The sequence below is a fragment of the Penicillium waksmanii genome (assembly GCF_028829765.1).
Source record: "Penicillium waksmanii strain IBT 27052 chromosome Unknown utg000002l:1.0-3326099.0:1.0-3328782.0, whole genome shotgun sequence".
Lineage (NCBI taxonomy): Eukaryota > Fungi > Ascomycota > Eurotiomycetes > Eurotiales > Aspergillaceae > Penicillium > Penicillium waksmanii.
Genome location: NW_026643249.1, coordinates 2661325 through 2672623, shown reverse-complemented (window position 1 = coordinate 2672623; position 11299 = coordinate 2661325). Strand labels below are relative to the sequence as shown.

The following is an 11299-nucleotide window of genomic DNA, read 5'->3' as shown; positions in this document are numbered from 1 at the left end:
GCCCACTGGTAGTTATTACAAAGTCATGAATGATTTTGTAGTTAGTATTATGTACCTAGTATGAAGAGTAGCTAGTATTTACTACTGATTTCTCGAGCCTGCCCAGAGTGCCAGTGGGGACCTGCCAGTCTTAACCTTGGAAAAGGTGGGGGAGTAACTAATAGTAGTAGTTGATTCCCTCAATGTCTCAGAGATATATATGTACTACTAGTACAACCAGTGGGGGTCCAAACTAGTAGGTACTACTACTACCTACTCCAGGCCAACCTTCTACCAATAAACTTGAAATCTGCAGAATATTATTAAATATCATTAAATTAGATGCTAACATTGGGTATTATGCTAAATAACAGTACTAGTATTCTTGTCCGAGTCTCTCTCCACATGATAACTTGAATGAATCAGAACATCCATAGACGGGGCGTACATCGGTCAATATTAGGTTTATGCAGGGGTGTGTCTGGCTTTGTTGTTTGTATGTGGGTAGGGTAGGTCAGGGTGAGGGTAAATAGAGCGAATGGAAAAGAAAAAACAGGTTCAAGGTTCCAGCCATAATCCAGTCATGGCTGATGTGATGGGATGGGATGTCAAAGGAAGGTGAGATGATTAGGGGGGACGGCGACCGCCAGGGTCAGTCAATCAGATCAGGGTCGAGTGGGAGCATCACTCGCGCTGCTCTATAAGAGTTGCTTTTTGTTTTGTTTTGCGTTGTTCGCAATGCCAACGATCGATAGATGGCCATTATCGCAAAAATCAGGTCTGGATAGAAAGACCCGGTCGCGCAGCATGACTCGCAGTCGCTCTGCGCCGGCCCTGAACAATAGTCGTCCAATCCTCCCACTCCTTAGCAATCTCAGTCAAGACACTACCCATCACCGAAGCAGAAGCCATCAAGCCATGTCCCTCGCCTTCAAGAATGCGCACCTCACACCGACGCATAGTCTTGCCCAGCCATTGGACATTATCCACAGGCACGCGGGTATCCTTACTACCGTGTTGAATCACAACGGACCGAGTGATATCCACGTACCGGAACCCAATCGTCTGACGACGTTCCAGGCAAATCAACAAATCAACAGCCGGGTTCGCATTGGTAGTAGCGAGTTCCCAGATCCGGTGTGTAAGTCGAGTATCGTAGTCCTGTTGGCGTTCAAGCTCCTCTTCCGGAGATTTCGCACGCGAGCCAAGCGTGGCGTCGCTCTTTCTGGACGAAGCGTGGTGGGCGGGTGTTGAGTATGACCTCATAGCTCCTGCTCCTGCTCCCCCCAAGTGGTGCGGGATCCTCTGAGTGATTCTGAGAGACGGTTGCGATATTGGGTATCATGGGTACGGGTGGGATTTCTGCATTTGCCGCTGCCTCTTTGGCTTCTTTGGCTTCTTTCGCCGCCTTGCGCTTTGCTCGCTTGGGTGATTTGGGCAGACTTGTCGTGATGCTGGCACTAGTCGCACTCATGAAGCTTGTGTTGGCAACTTTCAGGAGGGAGGTTGGGAGGGCCCGGAGGATTCGTTGGGAGTAAGGAACTGCATTGGTGGGAGCGGGTTCCTTCTGAGATCCGATGGTAGATAATTGGGACGGAGGAATCCATGGCGCTAGAAGGTGGATGCGGCCGCGGATATGTTGAGGGATTCGAAGGGCTGTGGCAAGGGCATAGATTGCACCGGCTGAGTGGGCGAGGATGGAGAATTTGGTTACTCGGAGATAATTACACACAATAGCAACATCATCTGATACTAGGTTAGCAATTGAACATCACGGATCTCCCCCGAGAGGGGAAAACAAACTCACCAGGCCAGCTGAGGGGAGTACTTGGCTCATCAACTCGATGTGGTTCACTTTCACCAACGCCCGGGCGATCGAGAGTAACTAGACGCAGGTTCAAAGTCCGGGCCAACTCGTCGTAAAAGGCCATTAGGTACCGGGTGAGACCCATTCCAAGACAACATAACACAACGTGACCTTTGGGGTTGCCAACCTCAGAGAACGCGATGGAACGGCCAGTAGTCGGGTGAGGCACTCGTTGCGTCAACTTCGGAGAAAAGATATAATCGTCAACGGCCAGATCAATCGAGTCGGCACTGGAAGGCCGCTCGTTATTGAAGGAAGGGCGATGGGTGGACGTCGGACCCGACGGCGTGCGGCGATGGCCTTTGGTGGGGGTGACGGGTTCCAGTGATCGCCTATATCGATTCTCGTGCTCGGACTTTTCGGATGGAATCTTGGACATTTGTGGAGAGAAATTGGTGGGTTTTGACGCCAGTGGGGCCCCAGTTCGACCTGTGCGGTTCTTCCCTGTCATAATCGAGGGAGATGGCGCGCTGTCATTCACTGGTCGGTCGGCTTTGACTCCATTTTGAACTGCAACTGCAGGTCCCTGATCGAGGTGGCTAGTGCTGCGAGAGACCTCGACTGGCTTTGTGGGTGTGGGTGTTGCCGTCGCTGCCTGTACAGATTTGCCAGGAGTGTCGTCGGACTCGAGCTCGGTCTTGATCCTCTGTTGCTGATCCTTCAGCTGCTGTATCCTCCTCGTCACCTGCTCCGCGTCATTGCTTGAGCCCGGTAGCCCATTTTCCGCACTGGATGATTCTTTGCTGGCATTAGATGGATATCGACTGTGGCGGGCGGACCTCCGCTGCTTCGAGCCTGAGGATTGGCTGTGTCGATGTCGCAGAGAAGAATCGCGTGTGGGGATAATCCGACCACTCCCAATACCACCGGGGTTGTGATTATCAGGGGTGCTTGGAATCGACTGTAGCTCCCGAGGAGGAGTGCTTGCTGCCATGCCATCACTCGGCTCTTCCTTGAGCCCGTTCAAGCCCGCCTCCTCGGCCACATCCGCCATGGAATGCATGGATCTCAAACTAGCTCTGCTCCGAGGAATGTTGTGGCGCAGGGTATCGTTCAGACTATTCGTCTTGCGCAAGCGGTCGCTCGATGAGTCCTTATCGCTCCCGAATTCCCGCGAGGCCTTCTTCAACAGTCCAAACTGACCTAACGACCCCTTTAAACTTTTACGCCCCGCGGAGCTGTTCGATGCAATGCTAACGGCCGTGGACAGGCGGGGGCCTGGTTCGGTGCTGATGGTGCCAAAGGCAGTGTCTTCGTGTGTTGTTCTGACGGAGGTATAGGAGTCTCGTGAGGCCGGACGATTGACAGAGTCGTCCCGTTTGAAAGGTTTAAATCTCGGCGAGCGCGGTGATTTGGGAGATTTGGGCGAGGGCGGCGCTCTGGCCATGCGGATGACAGGGGCTGAAGCAGCATCATCCGGGTGCAAGAACGGGTTGTTGTCGTGGGGGGGATTCCTCCAGCGGAGCAAAGGAGCCCAAGTTCATGCCGAGACCATAACCATGGCCATGGCCATATTGTTTGGAAGGAGGAACGGAGAAACACGGCGCAGTGTGAGGCACTTCGGGCAAGCCAGGATCAGAGTCTTTGGAGTCCTTGGAGTCAATGCGCGGCACGTTGTCGAAATGCGAGTTGAGCGGTACGGAGATGGTTGACAGTGAGGATATCAGCGACGAGATCACTTCTGGCGAGGTTGGATCGGCATTGGAGCCCTTTGTGCGGCCAGGGAGAGATTTGCGACGGCGACGACGGTTGAGGAGAGCGGATTCGGCGGGTTTAGGCGCGGGCGCGCCTTCGTTTAGATGCATGGCGTTCAATAGTTTAGGGTCTAGGGATATGACTCGGAATAAGATAGCACGTAGGGTTTGTTTCCAGGATCGGGATCAACCAGACATGCAGGATGGTGGGTAGGTCAGGCGCATGATCTGAGATGAAAATTGAAGGTGGTCGGTCGAGTTTCTCGAGGCCCCTTGCGGTGGAGGGGTGGTGGTTGGTGGTTGGTGATAAGGAGGGCCCGGGGAGGGTGAGGGTATAAGGTATACTTGGAACAGGTGAAGGGGTGAAGGAGTGAAGGAGTGAAAAGTGAAAGGGGTGAACAGAGTAAAGAGTGAACAGTAAAGAGTGTAGTTAGTAACCTTGGGCCCTGGGTATTCAGGAGATCTCATCCCAAGTTTTTCATACGATCTGGGGGGCATTTTAGCGTTTGCGCCTTCAGCTCCACTCGAATGGATCCCAATTTCCCATTTCCTATTTCCCACTCGTTTGTGATTCTCCTAAAAGGGAAGGCCGGATAGCGATCGTTCATGAGATAGAGTATTTGGGTCACGGAGTAAAGGGATTTACTATACCTCCAGGGCTACTACTACACACTAACTGTCAATTGTAATACTAGTATGCTATATGCTATATGCTATATGCCATATGCTGTACTAGTCTGTCAGCAATCCACGTGGACTGCAGAATGCAGAATGACAACCCTACTAGGCCTAAGGCTGGCGATCGGCGATCTCGGAGATGAGCAGATAGCCTTGATATTGAGTACCACAGCATAGTATACACGGGGTGAGTACTACTGAATATTCATGGCATTCAAATTGATCTGCTGGGTATGTCTACAGTTAAAATAAATAGTAATACTATGCAGCCCTGGACCTCGGGAGTTGGGCGGAGTACTACTTACAATACCATCCAGACTTGAACTATATATTTCTACCGCTAAGGTGGCCCATACTTTTACCACCAAGTTCATGCTTGTTTTGAATACTCGTATATCTAATTACTAGTCACATAAGAATACCAACATTCCTATATCTACGTAATCCATATAGTAATCTACTACTATATATGTAATCCTAACGAATCCTTCTCCCCATTCCATCTATTCTACTACTAGTAGTATAGTATTCCCATAATCACCACTGTTTACACCACGCGATCGCGCCCGCGCCCGCAACCGCGACCGCCCGGCAGAATGTCTCCGATGCTCGTGGCAGCTTGGCACCGCATTGCTCCCTACACTCAACCACTTCAAGTTTCCCCTCTATTACTACACTCCTCGGTTTCAAGTTCCTTCAGATCAGCTCAACCAAGCTTAGATCAGTCCAGATCAGTCATTACCCATAGACCACACTCCGCTGGTCATTCGAAAAGAAATGCGGTGATCCAGCTCTCCAACTCAATCCCCATCGTCCGCAATGGACGCCTACCCAGACGACTACGTCAATCACAACCTCCCTTTGGTCTTGCTTTCAGGCCTCGAAGCAGGACCAGAGGGGGGGCAATGAATCCCTCCTCGAATACCCCTTGCTCGCCGAGCGGGGTCACCATATCTTCTCCGACTTCCCTCCGCTGAGCGGGGCTGTTGCGGAGGAGCTGCGGCGAGTTCTGCTGGCCGAGGATGGCTCACAGATGCCCTGGAAGGCGGGTCAGAGTCAGAGTTCCAATGGAAATCAATCTGCCCCACGCATTGGATATAAAATCAAGAGCACTGGCCGGGTGGGTCTTATCTCGGGGAGCACTTTGGAGATGCGGACTCTACTAACCTCATGTCACACTGTTAGTCCTATAAACTTCCACCGCGCAAAGCCGACCCCCCGCAAACTTCCTCCCCCGCTAGCCCCACGGTCAACTCAGAGACCAATGCCCACGGATCAGAAACACCTTATGTTCTTCACTCACCCATCTCACCGCTGTCCCCCGGATCGCCCACCTTTCCCGACGGCCTGCTCACCCCGTTGTGGGTGACGAAGCACCAGGACCTTGTCCCTGCAGCGGTGCTTAACTTCTTCCCTTTCTCGTTGGACCCGAATATGAACTCGCTGCGCGATAACCAACTGAAGATCGAAATTAATAGCTTGAAGAAGGAATGGGCAGCTTCGGAATACAAGACGCGATTTGTGGCTGTTTTGATATCCGAAGAGGGTGACGGAGGCTATGACGGCGAAATTGATGACCGAGTGGCCGGGATTCGGCGAGCAACAAATCTGGACCAAAAATCCATTTTTGTTATCCCACCGGATGCCACGACGTCGGAATTGAAGGACTTTGTGAGCTCCTTATTCTCTCTGCTACAACCAACCTTGGTGGAGTACTACCGGGACTTGTCAAAGCATGCTCGGCGGAAGCGTAATAGGAGTACGATTCCACCCCCGACTGCACCTCCAACTACTGGCACTTCTCAGACGCTCTCGCTACAAGGATGGAATGTTCGTTATGAATTCAAGCTTGGTATATTTGCCGAATTTCGCCAAGAGATGGACGCAGCCTGTCGAAATTACGAAAGTGCATATGAAACATTATTTGGCCAAGAGGTGTTTGAAAACATCGCGGGTTGGGATGCCCGCTTTAACGACGCGCGCCTGTTGGGGGATGCTCTTGCTATCCGCATCATCCGCTGTCTACTCTGGACGGGTCAGACTACTGCTGCAACTCGCCTTTGGGCCGACCACAGGATACAGACCAAAGGCATCGTCAACCGAAGGGGCAAGGGTAGCAAGAACTATGGATGGGAGGCCTGGGAAGCACGATGGTCAATGGTGATGGCCCAGCTTATCTGCCGAGCGGGTTCATCTCTCCACATCCCAGAAACTGCCATCGACCCGGCGCAGGCGCCGTTGATATTCAGTGTACCCGAAAAGTCCATTCCAAATCCTGAACGGGTCAACCCATGGGAACAACTACACCACGAGGGCTATTGGCTGTACCGCTCAGCAAAGCATACCATGATTCGGCGAACACTTGCGGGTCAGATTCCTGACGACGATCGACTGCCCCCCCGTCAATCCCCCGCCTCTCAAATTGGGAACAAATCTTACATGTACGATACATACCTCGCACCGGCTCCGAACCAAGAATACCCTCAACCTGGAGAGATTGGATTCGACCACTCAAGTTTAATACTAAGCACGCTGAAAGCGGCGCTTGAGGAGTTCTCCAAACGGCACCAAACTCGCAAAGTAGAGAGTTTGAGCCTCGAGATTGCACAGGAATACATTCGAATCGGCTCATGGGCCGAGGCCTACAAGGCTCTACAACCGCACTGGGCGACACTCACTTGGCGTCGATCTGGCTGGTGGCAGTTGATGGAAGCCTTTGGTTGGGCTCTGAGAGAAAGCGCTTTGAAAATTCAAGACCAAGAGACTGTCTTGAAGGTGGACTGGGAACTTCTTAACAAGGGTGAGTGACGACTAGGGATTTACCTTGACACACACAGGTACTGACTTGAGAATTTCAAGCCTTCCCATCGAGACCTGCATGGCATTACAATATCCATAAGAGCCTTGAGAGCTTTCCTTTGGAGAAACCCAAGCCCTCCGTCGTTCTTCGGGCCGAGGATGTCATGACTAGCCGTGAGTACAAGCAAGTCTTGCCCATGGAAAATGCATCTGCTGACTTCATCCAGTTACTGCGTCTGTTGTCTTCGAGAAATCAGAAGGCAATGTTGGCGAGCCCTTACAGGCCCAGTTAATTATTTCATCCTGCGCCCAGGCAAAATCAGCACCAATCAAGCTTTCCGAGGTCAAACTTGTTTTCGAAGGATGTCTCCGACCGGTGAAGATACAGTCCGACAACAATGAAGACTCTGACACAACAACCCAGTGCTGTATCTCATCGTTATCCCTCCGAGAGCCCAGCAATCCGAGCAGCTCGTCTATTCAATCTCCAACGGGCGGCCTGGCTACTCTCATTGGAATAGCAGATCTGACTATTGGGCCATCACAGATCAAGGTCTTCAATCTGACTTGCATCCCACGCGAGGCTGGAGATGCCCAAGTGGCTTCCATAGCGATGCACATTGAGGAGGAGAAATTTGATCTCGCATATGTGATCACGGATAATACTGAGCATCAGTCCTTTTGGTGGCAAGAAACTAAGAAGGGAGCATCTCGCAGAAGGATAGGCAAAGACCGAGACACAGGACGATGTAAAATCATGCCCAAGCCACCCAAGATTCGTATCTCGACCCCGAACCTCCGAACCACATATTATACCAACGAGCGGGTGATACTGAATATCGGCATTCACAACGAGGAAGATGAGGGCGCCGAGGTATCGACCGAGATCAGACTCTTCGGTGCCCCCGAATCTACAGCGAAGCTTGAATGGTCTGATACGGACAGCAACTCGGAACCAATAGAGTCAGGCGCAAGCACCCCTACCGAAGGTGTTTCTCACTTTATCAATCGAACCGTTGGTTTACTGGATCGTGGAACGGACAAAGAGCTTTCCATTGTGCTGGCAGATACCCAGGACGCCGCAAAGTTTTCTCTAGAGGTTTCCACCATCTACCACCTTGTTTCTGATGTGCAAACACCCATAATCAAGACAATCACAGTGGAACTCTCGTTCGTCCGACCTTTCGAAGCTAATTACGACTTCCTCCCTCACATCCACACTCTTCCCTGGCCGGACTTCTTCTCCGTCAGTGACGAATTGGTTGGCGAGACAGGCTCGAAGCCAGGTGGCTTGATACAGAAATGGTGCCTCAACTCTAAAGTGGTATCTTTCGCCCTGGAACCTCTCGTGATTGAAAATATGGCCCTGAAACTCCTGGACCTAAGCATTGGTGCCGTTTGCGACATCGAACCGGAAGTTCTCGTCAGTGCAGAGGCGCCCCATCTTTCACCCGAAGAGCTGCGCGAGTCCAATTTCTTCCTTGATATCCAGAAACAACTTCTCGGTGACCGCCGACCCACAGCTCTCAGCTTTGCTTTGGAGATCACCTGGCGCCGGGCCTCTCCCGAAGGCGTAAAGGAGTCCGCCCACACCACCACCACCACCACCACAACAACCAGTGTCCTTGAGATACCTCGGTTCGTTGTTCCAATGGGCGAACCGAGAATCCTGGCCTCGTCGTCGCCTTCGACTAAGCTGCCCGGCATGATTCATCTGGAATATACGCTCGAGAACCCATCCACCCATTTCTTGACCTTCAACTTGATGATGGAAGCGAGTGAATACTTCGCCTTTAGTGGACCGAAGACAACTGTCATCCAACTGGTCCCGCTAAGCAGACATACCGTGCGGTATAATATACTGGCAGCGAAACGTGGACTTTGGATTCAACCACAATTGGTGGTTGTTGATACATATTTCAATAAGACGCTGCGGGTGCTGCCCACTGGTGAGATGCGGGCTGATAAGAAGGGGGTTTTGGTTTGGGTCGATGCAGATGACTAGATAGAATTTTCTCTTCCCACCTTCTTGTTGAATATCATGAGAAATGTACTTAATTGGCAACTGATTCTTTCCTACAATAATATACTATAAGATCCACCATGGTCACAGTCACAGTGGCCCTACCCTAGTCACGTGGCCCTTATCGCAGCTCCGGAGCTTCGTCACTTCCCCGTGGAGGATTGTTCTGCCGCTTCTCTCCCAGTACGACCCTCTCAGCTTCAACTTCAACTTCCTACTCTACCTGCCTCTCATTTCCTCACTCTCTACTTGGAAGTGAACCCCCTCTTTGGAACCACATCAGTGGCATCTCCAAAGAATTCTTGCATTCACCGCCTCCCCCTCTTCCCCTCTACGCGCTGACCGACCGTGTCTGATCTGATCCACCTCGTGGGCAACAATTTCGCAACCATGGCGACACAAGCAGCCTTGATCGCCGATACAATTATCGGCATGAAGCGAGCCCTGCGCCGCGAGCGCGATGGTAAGTCTCTTTTTCACTCGCCGCAAAACCGCATTGTATTGGCATCGCTAAGATCATCTCTCCCCGGCTAGATTCGGGTCCAGATGACCCTATCACGCAGCCGACCAACCGCGGCAATAAAATGCATGCGAATGCGAAATTCGTCAGTGAAGGTGCGATGGGATATATCAATGCGGAAGAGTTTTATAAAGAGGTGCGTGGTGGTTTCTTTGTAGACTTCTTGACAGCGCGAGCGAGAGAAGACGTCTTGCCGAGCTGTCTTGAAAGAACTTGCAAAAGAGAAGACGCTGACAATACTGGATATGAATAGAAAATCGATCACGCCGGATACACACGTTACATCCTGCACCGGAATCCAATTCGCTATGACTCCGAAGGCGATGAACTTGAAGAGGAGGATGAAGATTCTGAGGCCGATGCTGCGGCTGCTGAAGAGAACCCGTTTTCAGGGATCGCGTTGGAAAGTTAGTTATACCATTGAAATACCCCGAGGGATAACCTTCTTCAAAAAAGAAGAGGAAAGCGAAAAGAAAAAAAAAATGACTGACCATTCTCTTGCGCAGCACTCCTCTGCCCTTTGAAACACCCCTCCGAACTCCCGTCCCATCCCTCCATGTCTCAGCCCTACACATCCGAAGCCCTCGAGCAAATGACCCTAGCCGTCGAAGAGAAGCTGCGACAGGAAAAGGCTCTACTCTGGCGGGCACGAAATTTGCATCGCCAATTCTTAGGTGATGGGGGATGGATCCCCTGCGGTATTGTTGAAACCGAGGAAGATCGCTTCATCTTTGAGCAGCGTGATGATAGGCAAAGCGCGTCCGCCAAGCAAAAAAGGCAAAATGGGACCGAGCCGTATGCGAACGGTGATCTCAACGCCCAACAAGACGAGATCCAACAAGCACAAAACGAGACGAACCACGAAGCCAGCGCGAACAATGAAGATGTCGAGATGGCGGAGATTCCTCTAGCATCGGCAGAAACCCCCCCTCAACGCTGATACGCACGAGCCTCTGAAGGTTCTGAAATCCGAAGAGGCCGATGCTACAGTTTCAGATCTCCCACAACACCCAACAGACGCCGAGGAATCGGGTCTAGAAGCCCGCGGGAAGAGGGAAGAGGAAATCAACGGAAGCAAGAGAACTGATGCAAACGACGTACAAAATAATGAGACCGAGGAGCAAGATGAGGAAATGCACGATGGTTCTTCCCCAGAACCACCCCGCCGCATGACGACACGCGCCCAAGCCAACAACGCAGACAACCCCCTCGAGGGAGGATCACCCATGTCATCCACAGAAACACTCAGCGGATTCCCCCATCCACACCCACTCTTCCTAGTGCCCGAAGACGTCCGACCAGACGCGAATTTCGGCCTCCCCCCCCGCCGAAGCCGAAGAAACGCGCCGTCTACTGTGGTCATATATCCAGAAACAAGAAGAGACGGTGCGCGGCTTCGAGCATATGCTCGATTCGCTGCTGCGCGCTTTCCGCATGAAGTCTGATGTGCTGGAGTGGTGTAAGGCTGAGGGCCATGTGGGGGAAATGAGTGATGGCGAGGACTGGTATGATCGGGAGCAATGGGGGTTGGCGGAGAATGAGGATCTTAAGAAGGGGACTGATGAGGATGAAGTTGAGACTGTTGATGAGGCGAGGACGACTGTGAAGAGGGGAAGGGGGAGAAGGCAGTAGGCAGGAGGCAGTAGCCTCTCTCTCTTTCTCTCTTTTTCCTCTTCTCGCACTTTTTGTCAGCTTGGTCCTATCTCGGCTCCATGCTTCTTCCATTGCTGGTTCCTCTC

General features: G+C 51.8%; 3 protein-coding genes across 3 annotated transcripts; 2 read left to right on the top strand and 1 right to left on the bottom strand.

Annotated features, from left to right (window-relative positions):
- Positions 1-753: 753 nt before the first annotated feature.
- On the bottom strand, positions 754-3651 carry N7481_002685 (alpha/beta fold hydrolase; the record flags this gene model as incomplete). Its single annotated transcript, XM_057261904.1, has 4 exons — positions 754-1284; positions 1331-1725; positions 1787-3300; positions 3389-3651. 4 exons carry the CDS (start codon positions 3649-3651, stop codon positions 754-756), a joined length of 2703 nt encoding a protein of 900 aa, XP_057126836.1.
- A 1386-nt stretch (positions 3652-5037) lies between these two features.
- On the top strand, positions 5038-9022 carry N7481_002684 (uncharacterized protein; the record flags this gene model as incomplete). Its single annotated transcript, XM_057261903.1, has 5 exons — positions 5038-5061; positions 5108-5338; positions 5404-7018; positions 7078-7191; positions 7245-9022. 5 exons carry the CDS (start codon positions 5038-5040, stop codon positions 9020-9022), a joined length of 3762 nt encoding a protein of 1253 aa, XP_057126835.1.
- A 408-nt stretch (positions 9023-9430) lies between these two features.
- Positions 9431-11192, top strand: N7481_002683 (RXT2 domain-containing protein; the record flags this gene model as incomplete). Its single annotated transcript, XM_057261902.1, has 6 exons — positions 9431-9503; positions 9575-9696; positions 9814-9967; positions 10067-10446; positions 10511-10852; positions 10932-11192. 6 exons carry the CDS (start codon positions 9431-9433, stop codon positions 11190-11192), a joined length of 1332 nt encoding a protein of 443 aa, XP_057126834.1.
- Positions 11193-11299: the final 107 nt, after the last annotated feature.